Here is an 11,830-nt window from a genome sequence, read left to right on the forward strand (position 1 = left end):
TGGACAGCGTGGACAAGTTTTGTAGTTTGCTGTGTTTGGGTTTATATGAGCTTTTTAGACTGCTACTCTTGATATATATAGGGGTTTTATCAGAGAATAGGGGTTTTATCAGAGAATTTTCGAATATTTTAAATTATTGTCATTCCTATTTGATACTTCAATGTGTGCCTTTCTTTTGTATCGGAACTAGCTTTCCCAATAATATTTTTGTTGCGGTTAGATAGAATGTGTTATTCTACATAATTTATATGACATAATTTATGACATAATTCACACTCGATTCTTTGAGATTTTATAAATTATTTATAATCTACTATGATTTCCGTCACAAACACTAGTGTAACCCTAGGCTTAGCGTAACCCTAGCGTAACATCTAGCGTAACATCTAGCGTAACACCTAATGTAACACCTAATGTAACATCTTATGTAACACCTAATGTAACACCTAATGTAACAGTATAACCCAAGAACTCCCCCTAGGCTATGTCATGTCAGACAGGAATAGTAGCGTCCTCACGCCTGGCTGCCTACCTAGCCAGCACCTCACACCACTCTGACAGGTGCATTCAGATTACTATTGAGGATGAGGAACTACAACTTATACAGAACAGGTTATTAAGTTGTTATTACGAGGGTGTTTCTAAGGTTATATGTAACCCTGCTGTTATATACAGCAGTCTTTCTTAATCGCAGTCTTGGATTAATTTAAATCCCGATTCTCAGTCCTTACCTCAAATTTATGCCTAAACCTAAAAATGTATTCGTCCCAAACTCAAATTTATTACCTTTCTATTATGTACCTAGTTTCTAAGCTAAGTTAGTTTAATGTTGCAGGATAGCAGCCAGTACCTACGAGGCAGACTGGGACCGTAACGTTATGGTCTGTATTGAAGACAGTGAGCCCTGTTACATCTTCTATCGGCTGGACGATAAAGTAAAGTGAGTTGTAACACTTTGTAACGCTATGTAACACTTTGTTTTGCTATGTAACGTTATGTAACGCTCACTTGGTAACATTATTCCTACATACAATGTCATTTCAATTTCATTCGCTCATCCCTTCAAGTAGCTTAACAGTGAACATGTTACCACTTTTCATCATTCATTCACTTAAAATTCGCAGAGTAACCAAAGAAACAAAAGGGTGAGTAGTTCACACTCAATTTATAAAATTTATTTTCACCTGTACCTCACTTTTCTTGACATTTTTTATTCAGCCACGATGTACATTTCGTGTACACTGTACAAGTACATTGTACAAATGCACACATGTACACATGCATATGAACAATGTACATGTACACAACCTCATACATTCATTTAAAATCAAATTCGCAGATTGTTCAAACGCAAAAAGCCCGACTCCACTTCGTCACAATACCCATACAAGTAACCACATTTAACTCTTTACAGTGTATTGTAGTCACATGTTTCATACATTATCATTCATAACACCCGCAACTAGTATTGTTGCGAGATTTGGTGTAAGGACAAGTTATAAGGTAATATGTCAAAAATCATAATATCACAATAGTGTTACACGTATCTAACTTATAATGCAGAGTCAACTGATTTTACGTTGATTTAACATTACTGTAACGTCGTTGAATTTTATGTTACGAATTGTAACCTTTATGTTACGAATTGTAACGTCACAGTTTATGTAACGTCTAAATGTAACATGTTACACTCTCAGTGACTGTAACGTCTAAATGTAACATGTTACACTCTCAGTGACTGTAACGTCTAAATGTAACATGTTACACTCTCAGTGACTGTAACGTCTAAATGTAACATGTTACACTCTCAGTGACTGTAACGTCTAAATGTAACATGTTACACTCTCAGTGACTGTAACGTCTAAATGTAACATGTTACACTCTCAGTGACTGTAACGTCTAAATGTAACATGTTACACTCTCAGTGACTGTAACGTCTAAATGTAACATGTTACACTCTCAGTGACGGTAACGTCTAAATGTAACATGTTACACTCTCAGTGACTGTAACGTCTAAATGTAACATGTTACACTCTCAGTGACTGTAACGTCTAAATGTAACATGTTACACTCTCAGTGACGGTAACGTCTAAATGTAACATGTTACACTCTCAGTGACGGTAACGTCTAAATGTAACATGTTACACTCTCAGTGACTGTAACGTCTAAATGTAACATGTTACACTCTCAGTGACTGTAACGTCTAAATGTAACATGTTACACTCTCAGTGACTGTGACGGGGTATTCTACTACGTGTTTATGTGTTACGTACCAAACGATACATCTGTTAAGAATAAGATGTTGTACGCTGCCACCAGGGCCACCCTCAGACGCATATTCGGAGATAACCGAATCTCTACGGAGGTTAGTATTTGTTGCATTACAATTTGTCGCATAATTAGCGCATAATTAGCGCATAATTAGCGCATAATGACTGGGTAATAATTTAATCTGCCCAGATCCTGCTGATTTATTCTAGCTGTCTTTTTATACTGGACGTAACGGTCATATTGATATTTTATAATCAAATATACTGCAGTAAGTGCACCTTGTCTTCTGTCAGTTTTTCATTTAGATGGATATCTAATTTTATAGCACTACTTATGATAACATTCTTGTAATATTTCAGTACATGGGAACTGTACCAGAAGAACTATCTCTGCAAGGTTACAAGAACCACGTGCTCTCAGCTGGTTCTAATGCTCCCATGACAGAGGCTGAGAAAGAGCTGGCTCAGGTAAATTGTGAGGTTATGTGAGGTTTCAGGCACAGGGTAATGAGGTTATGTGAGGTAATGTGAGGTTTCAGGCACAGGGTAATGAGGTTCTGTGAGGTGTTGTGAGGTTTCTACCTAAACAATCCCCCCATTCTGCTATTTTTCATTCAAGAGATCGAGTCGCTAAAACGTTGAATCGTTCATCATACTTATTTGCTCCCAATATTGCAGAAATATTTTGTAACACCAATTTTTACCCTTTTACACTCTCCTTTAACACTCTCTTCACAAGGTGAAGAAAGATGAAGCAGCAATGCGGTCCCAGATGTCCACTAACAGTGCCACCCTCCCCGGTCTAAACCTCCCTGCCACACAGGACCTGCTCAACAACCTGGAGAAGTTCAAGAAGGGATTCGTCAATTACCTTCAGATTAAACTTGATACTGGTAAGTGTTGTTGTTTATTGTTTTATTATTAGGGGTTATTGTTGGGTAACAGGATGGGAGCGGTGATATAACTTAGCATAAATTATATGTAATTATATGTAACTTAGCATAAATTATATGTAATTATATGTAACTTAGCATAAATTCATCGATAAAAACAGTGATAGCTCAGTAAAATGTTATATTGCAACTGATAACAACCAGTGATCAATCATATTCTCCACAATCTCTCATTCATCAGCCACTACTTTAGTTCTTTAACTGAACAGTAACTTCTATTTGTTGTGGGGTGGTGTTTGCATTGAAGAAGTGCAAACCTGTCACGCTTCAGCTTCTAGCACATGTAATAGCGCTGGTGCTCTCACAGTCACTACTTCTGTGGCCCTCCTATTTGGATAGTGAGGTTTAGCGAGGTTTCAGGCACAGGTAAATGATGTATTGTGAGGTTTAGCGAGGTTTCAGGCACAGATAAATGATGTATTGTGAGGTTTAACGAGGCCCCAAACCTGACATGATATCATGAGTAGTACTCTGACAATGAGTACTTGTGAGGGCTTCCTCAACCATACAACAACAACCACACAACAACAACAACAGCTACACAACAAATTAGGGGATAGAACGTTTTCTCTTTTCTGTTTCTCATGTTCACGTGTTTTGTTTCCATTATCTAAATTACACTTTTCTGCAGATAAAGAGGAGTTAAAGCTGTGGGACTGCGGAAACATCCAGGGTTCCGAGTTATCAGAGAAAATACCGCAAGACGAACCGCGATACCATTTGTTTAACTTTAATCACGATTTTGAGGGTGAAAAGATCTGGAAGGTTGTGTTTATATACTCCTGTCCTGGATATAGTGTGAGTAGTAGTAGTAGCGTGGGGGGGGGGGGGCCCAGGTCAAGATTAGTTTGAAATGGTCGCCTATGGCGTTTTTGATGGTCGTTTTTACACACTCGGCCTCGCCAGCCTTCGGCTGGCTCGGCCTCGTTAGAGTGAAGTCATCCTCAATCTCAGCCTCGTGAGAGTGATATCGGTCTCGGTGTGTCTATCATAAACAATTAAACTTCAAGTTAATTGGGTAGTCGCGAAATGAGACGACATGTCTTCAGTTTCACGACTAATGAGACATAATTACATTCGGAAAATTATTACTAGGCAGTGAGTGCGTTTGATAAACTGGCACAGTAAGTGATATCATACCGATGGTTAAGTGTCAGTATTATTAGTTTCTCCAGAGGGAGCCGAGAGGGAGGTGAGTCTAGCCACTTGCAGGGGAGCAAGCTTCGTATCCTAGAATCATCTAGAGTATAACAGTGCAAGCGTAAACAGTACTTTGAAATTGCATTTTCAAAAAATTTCTGATAATTCTTTGATTTATTTGAAACGCAAGGATATATTTTTCAAGCAGTTTATATATAGTCCACCACCATCAACTACAGATGCCTCCCAACTCGCTAATTCGTTGGTGGGCCACGATTCTGGCACATCAGCATACTGTTTGATACGTCACTTTATGAGTGACTTCGGCATTGTGTTGATATTTTGCGTGCGATTTGTGAATCTGGAGCTTGCTTTAGACATGTCGCTTGTAAGCAAACGATATTAATTGTTAATGCTACAACGTCCCGGTGAAATGTAACAACTGTGAAACCGAATGGTGAGTTGTAATACATTGCGGGAGCAAGCAAATTGAAAATGCACTTATAAAGTACTGTTGGTGTTTACACTAGCACTGTAGTCTTAGATGATTCTAGGATGCCAAGCTTACTTCACCTAGAACATATGAGTTCCCTGTATGTGGCTGGACTTCCCTCCCACTTGCACTGTTCAAGATGATTTCATGAGCACATCCTGGGAATTAAAAGGTAATTATGGTAAAGGATAATGACAGCTGTAGCGACAATATTAAATTGATTTGTGAAAATCGGTCTCGGATGTGAAGCTTCCTTAAGCCAAACCCTAATAATACTGTACCACTCGAACTTCGAGAATTTTCTAAATGAATCTAGACTAAAGGAACCAACTTGAATCCATACAATTTTGAATGCTAAAGTTTAAAATACCGCTTTATATTATCACCATTCACCAGACACTATGGCTGGAGAGGGATTGTTTGTCCCAGTTTTGGTCGTCACCATGACAACTGAACTTGTTTTTACAGAATCGCGGATTTATATAGTAAATTTGGTCAAATCGGGCGACCAATTTTAACTAGCTAGATTTGGCGCCAAATTTAAAATATGGTCGTTCAGTCGCCATACGACCAAAAAAAAACTAGCGCGGCACTTGCTAGATAGTTAAAATATGGTCGTTTAGTCGCCATACGACCATAAAAAACTAGCGCGGCACAAAACTATTTATTTGCTAATTGGAAATTATTTGCGTGTGAACGACCAATTATTGGTCGTATGGTACTAATAAAAACAAAAGTTTGATACATCAAACTGGGCAATCTTGTGTGATTGGTCGGCTTGGAGATGGCTAGATAGTTAAGGATCTTGACCTGGGGGGGGGGGGGGGGGGGGGGGGGGGGGTTCGGCGGTATTAGCCATTAATTAATACAGTAATCATTAATATAGTTAACATTACAATCCATTCAAGATTTATTATACCCTGGATCTATAATACACGACTAGAATATATTATAATCGTATCTATACTCTTACCCATGCATGAACACACTGGTACCTATACAATGTATAGTATACATGGCACTGATATAGACTCCAAAGGTACCAGTGAAACAGAGAATGATGTACAGTTCTACCAAGTCCTGTTTCCTCGACAGTCTCGCTAAAATGGACATTGAAATCGCTGCTAAGCGGGAAATATCCGGTTAGTTATTTATATTGAATTAGTTACTTACTTACTTACTTGTTGTTGAATAGTTACTTACTTACTTACTTACTAATTAACTTGAAGTTAGTTTAGCTACTTAATAATTAATACTATAATATAACCATTTCAAAAAGTCTTTAATTTGGTACATCTATAAATGCGAATATGCCATATCATCTTAGGTAAAATTGTATTTTAATTGCATTATAATTAATTAGTTGTATTTTAATTGTATTATAATATAAGTAAGCTGACCAGCTAAATTTGTCCCAGAGGGTGAAGAAGTAAAGGAAGTTGATGTTTACGAAATGATACATCCTCAGAAACACGCCTCAAGAGCTCACTTTATTAAACCAAAGGCTCCCTCCAAAGGAGGACGACGTCTCATTAGAAATAATAATTAATCTATGAATTAATTGAACTCAATCAATAACAGTAATATAACGAAAAAGAATTGGTGCGAACGTGCTTTTAAAAGAATTAATTGAAATTGTTGGTGTTATATTTGTTTCACGCTTTGTATTCATCAATATACGGGTTTTGCCGTTTTGTAGTTTTTAAATGTTCCGTTTCGTGCAATACTGTAACTAAAGTTTCTTAACAAATTTATTAAGGGATTTTTTGTGATTAGACAAGTAATGATCCCGTTTGGCGTTAAAATTTTGACAGTCCCATACATTTCCAATTTAATAGTTGAATAATTTTTGTATCTTTGTCAATAACCATATTATTGTAATTTAACAAATTTTTATTAGTTATTTCGTCACTTTCAAAAGAATTATACGGCGTGAAATGTGTAGTAATAACTAAATAGAATGAGATCTTTAAGTCGTGAACTGTGTGATAACACCCAGAGCAAATAAATTGAGACCCTTGACTCTTGAGACCCAGGAATAATACTTGGGAGTGCCTACTTTAATCATGTGAAATGATAGTTAATCCCTCTACAGTATACACTGGAGTATCATAACGCGTTCTCTGTATGGCTCTGACAGAAAATTCAAAACCATTACCCTCTACTCTGACCCCAACCTTATCCAAATTCCTGGCCAAAGCATATGCAGTTATCAACAACACAGTTTTTTTTCATCGATTACTCTTCAGGAAAGCATTGAAACACATTTTAAAACTGTCATGTTTGGAAACCGCGAACACATATAATAATGATATCTTGGCGCAAGAAAAACGCTATACCGCGCGCGCGCGCGCAGCATAATCGAACGATATTTTAGATATTGTCTTCTGTTAAAAGAGCACAATTTCACACAGCAAACCCGGCTAGCTAATGGCTAGTTACATGTCAAAAAACACCACAATTTGATCGGAATTTCGATAACGATGCATTTTTATAAGTAACCACAAGCATCTATTATTTAAAGCATTACAGGATCATACAAAGATTGACCGGTTAAAACTTCTCGCTGTGAGAATTGAAAATCAGCAGATTGAGCGACAAAATCACCTGATTATTCCTCTTTATCGCTCTGTGTTAACAGCTCTATAAATTGAAAATTAATCTGAACCGCTGTTTTTAACACTCGTTATTCGATTGTAATAGCATTGAACTGATCAGTGATCATGTATCCACATATGGGCACTGACAGAAACTTGGGCTATGTAAAAACTAAAATGTGAACGATCTCTTATTGTCACAAACACATACAGGTGAACTAACATTGGCCAAAGTTGGCTGCATCTTGGTATAACAGTTAACAGTTACACTGAACACTCACATATATCCCTATAAATATAAGTGATGTGTTGGAACTGGCATATGGGTCATTTCATCAGAGGATCAAGTATTGTTGTTATCTTTTTGTCTCCAAGTTATATTGGGTATGGTCATTGGTAACTCCGGAAACTCCTAGAAATCTTCAAAAACTGAAAATGGAACAACATGATTTTTCAATTTTCTTCGGGAAATCGACTTTCAGTACCTCAATTTGGTTTCATAACATCAATTAACTGAATAATTGGTCTCTGGGCAAAAAGTCCATCCAATCTGTCAAATTTGTGTCTATAAATTTTCATAGTTCACGCCACACAAATTGCATTCGTTTGTAATTTTGTTGTCTCTTATCAGCTTGCTTAGCTCGCCTAGTTTAACGGCGAGATTACTGTGTGTGCTTCATGCTTGTAGCGTATAACTATAAGCCATGATGGCTATAACTGTTAACGACAAGGAGTTGGAGGATCTGCTCGGGAAATGTTCTGCTTGGATACCTAAAGCGATGGAACAAGTCGGGTGCACTGCTCCAGTTGACGTGACGTCAGCAGTGTGTAAACGTGCGATGAAGGACACTTTGGCATTACTGTTTTCTGAATCGTTCCACTTTGTGCGGTTTCAGGCGGAAAAAGTGAAACAGCTGAAGGCTGAGCTGAGCTCCATCAAGAGCCAGCTAATCGAGAATCCTAGACGTGGGTAATCAGCTTACAGGAGCAGATTATCGACAACAAGGACAAACAGCTCGACGCAGTAAAAACTGTGGTCAAGTCTTCAGTGGAGAGCAACTTGAAAGAACAGTTCAAGTCATACAGTGAAGCTGCTGCGGAGAACGTTATCGAGCGTGCTAAATCACTCCACAGTCGATCTTCCTTCTTCGAGATTGTTCTAAAAGGGCCCCCAACAGTTGTAATCAACTTCAATCGATGTATTTTCGGACGCTGATTCCGAATCACCCCCATGACATAAGGGGTAAAATGCTCCCCTGACGAGATATTGGCGAAAAACTGTCTCGATCACGTGATTTGACCGTATAAGGAAGTTAGTATAATTTCTCGTTAGGGCTAGGGTTTCAGCATATGCTTTTGCTAAGGATTGGGTTAGGGTTAGGGTTGGGATCAGATTAGAGGGTCAGGGTTTCGAATAGTTGTTCAGGACCAGCTAGAGAATGGGTTGAAAAAGTCACGTGACAGTCGAGTGTAGAGTGATTAATCATCATCCGAACGTTATGGTCTACCAGACTGATAGTTAGGCAGATCCGGCTACTCTGAAGAAATTGGTCAAGTCCGTCGTCCAGAAGGAGGATCGGAGCAGGAACGTTGTATTATTTGGACTGTCAGAACAAAAGGACGAGAATGTCGAAGAGCTAGAGCGGGTACAGGAGGTATTCCGGAAGACTAATCGTAAAACCTACTCTGCAGGCTACCAGAGTAGCGAAAGATTCGTTAAAAGAGAATTCGAAGCCGACGGCCCAGTCAAGGTTTCGTTATCAAGTCACAGCGCTGTCCATCAAGTGCTATGTCAAGTCAAGAAGCTGCGCCACTCAGCGACTTTCAACAAAGTGTATGTGAGACCAGATCTCTCCGAAGAAGAGCGACCTCAGGACAGGCTCCTGGTTCATGAACTGGTGAAGAAAAGAGAACTGGAACCGGATAAACTGCATTTCATACGATCGGGGACAATTCATTCAAAAGACAAGCCAATCGAGTGATGATGTGTGTTGTGGCTGTGGAGCTGTGGTACTGGTATGCACTGGGAGACTTTGGGTCAGAAAACTGATCCGGCCCCCAAGAGCTCAATCTAGCCTTTCAGTCATTTGAAACGGTAAGTTCCTCAAATAGGACCAGAATCGAGGCACTTGAAGTAAACCATGAGAGTCTGACGCAGGCTATTATCAGTTCACCACAGCCTCCGACGAACCACAAGCCCGCCCGGCGCGACACACCGGCCTCTGTCGATGATACGAACAGGGAAAGCGAACAGGGTATCCTGTGGTCCGGGATCGTTGAGAATGGAGGCTCCGAGACGTTCACTACATCGAACAAGAAGAACAGCAAAAACCACAAAGAGAATCTACCTGTACCAGCAACCAGACAGGACAACCGCAGTGAGTCAAAACATTCAGAGACCACCGCATGCGAGGCACAACCTAATCAACCGAGTCGTGAAGCCAAGGAGAGTAGAAACAAATCTTCCAGGCGAATAAGGGAAAGTTACAGACAGCACACTTTCTTCTGATCCACGATAGTAACTTTGATCACTTCAACCCTATATAAACTGTTCAATAGTCAATTCAATGTACACTGCCTCAAGTTTGACAGCTATGAGGATACGACTAAAAAAACAAAGCTATTGAACAGCACCATCAAACGACTCAAGCCCGAATGCATATATGTTCACACGGGGATAAATGACCTTCTCAAAAAGAAATCTGGTCTCGTGAGTATCGTTGAGGAGTTTTCCGAGCACCTGATGAACACAACCAAAGCCCTAATATGCTTCTCAGGACTGATTCCATCGAGCAACGATAAAGTCCTCACCGAGAGAATCAGCATCGTCAACAAAGATGTTGAAGACTATGTGAGCTGGCTCCACAAACACAAGCCGGTTGCAAAAGATAGGATTTTTTCCATCCACCATTTTGAAAAAATATAAAGTGGATGGTTACGAATGGAGGTTTTTGCAGAAAAACGCGGATTTTGGAGATTGCGGTAGGTAGGTATGAATATGTCGTCAGTCCTTCCGTTAGTAACCATGTCAACGGAAAAGCTGCGCGCGCGCACAAAAATTAATCACTGATGCATTGTGCTTCCTACAGACGAGGGGTCTACTTAGGACTCTGCCTCGCGTGACGTCACGTTAATGTAGATAAATGATCGCGCGACAAAATTCAGTCTTTCTGCTTATTACACTTAAAGTTACGTTTCCATTCTTTTCAATTGCAATTTACGAACCTTTAATCTTAATTAATAGATTTCACCTCGAGGAGTTTGGTTAATGTGCAATATTACTTTTGTCATAATGTACACATTTGGTTATTATTCAATCGACTGACGTTCGTTTACAAGCACTCTGACTACGGTGTCAGCTCATTCTACACCTTCACGAGAACATTCTTCGTGCGGGGAGCTTTAGCGGCTACTTCTGTCCTGGTTGTGCTGATGTTTGCGTCGTCGATGAACACTGGAGTTCTCGTCGGTTATGGTGAGTTCGTTTAAAGTTGAAATTGCACGTCTGCTACCTGAAGTTTCGTTTCCTTGAGCTTTTCTGTGCTCGATTAGATTGGTTGTTGAAGATATCATTGTATAATAAAGAGCTAACATATTTATAGGTCGTCTGCTCTCTACACCCAGTCTGTGGACGGTTCTAATGGACCCTCAACAGCTTTTCGTGGTCGCCCTTCAACCACAGAACACCTTGGTTTTGGCTTCAGGAGCGGTGTTGAGTGTTGAATTTTATTTGGAGTTTATTTATCTAAGTTGTTGCAACGTTAACATCATGTCAACATTGAATTTAATTTATAATCTGGTTTTGGCTCAATTGATTTATTTGACATCTACAGTTGAAGCTGTTAGCGCTCAGTTACAGAACCTCGATGTTGCTGGCCTACTGCCATCTAGTCCCGCCATCCTCGTTCTTCAACTGGTCGTAAACGCCATAGCTGGTGATTTGTCTCCCTCTGTTGTTTGGTCCAGGATGTGCCTAATACTATCGGGCGATGTGGAAACTAACCCGGGACCCGCACAGTTTAAGTGCAACACCGCCAGATCCTCTCCTGAGGAGTTCGTCTATACGGATAAGAACGTGAGTAATTAAATGTTATGCTTTTACTATTTAAATGTACATGTCTAGACGCATTTTCTAAATTTTTGTACAGTAAACCCCAACAGATGTACAAGCATTACAACTTTCAATCTTACTTTCATTTATGTTTGTGGGAGCTTTACATTATACGATTATTGAGAAATACATTTTTTCAGGTTGTGGTTATAGGAGATTCGATGATTAAATACATTAATTCCGAATGTCCCGAAGAACCTACACGTTTATATCCGAAATCATTCCGGGGACTACATGTTTTTTCTTATCGTGGTATGGACACCGAG

At 39.4% G+C, this 11,830-nt stretch overlaps 1 protein-coding gene across 2 annotated transcripts; it reads left to right on the forward strand.

Annotated features, from left to right (window-relative positions):
• The first annotated feature begins 460 nt into the window (after positions 1–460).
• LOC134822035 (twinfilin-like) lies at positions 461–6,752 on the forward strand. Of its 2 annotated transcripts, XM_063832872.1 has the most exons (10): positions 461–612; positions 836–940; positions 1,125–1,145; positions 1,340–1,390; positions 2,230–2,365; positions 2,631–2,738; positions 3,010–3,163; positions 3,855–4,021; positions 5,896–5,998; positions 6,275–6,752. In XM_063832872.1, the coding sequence occupies exons 1-10, from the start codon at positions 485–487 to the stop codon at positions 6,403–6,405; spliced, it is 1,104 nt and encodes a 367-aa protein (XP_063688942.1). In that variant the 5' UTR covers positions 461–484; the 3' UTR covers positions 6,406–6,752. The 2 variants fall into 2 exon arrangements, with proteins under 2 accessions (XP_063688942.1, XP_063688943.1); XM_063832873.1 differs by lacking the exons at positions 1,125–1,145; positions 1,340–1,390.
• Positions 6,753–11,830: the final 5,078 nt, after the last annotated feature.

The sequence above is a fragment of the Bolinopsis microptera genome, chromosome 10 (genome assembly GCF_026151205.1).
Source record: "Bolinopsis microptera isolate Bmic1 chromosome 10, MBARI_Bmic_1.0, whole genome shotgun sequence".
Lineage (NCBI taxonomy): Eukaryota > Metazoa > Ctenophora > Tentaculata > Lobata > Bolinopsidae > Bolinopsis > Bolinopsis microptera.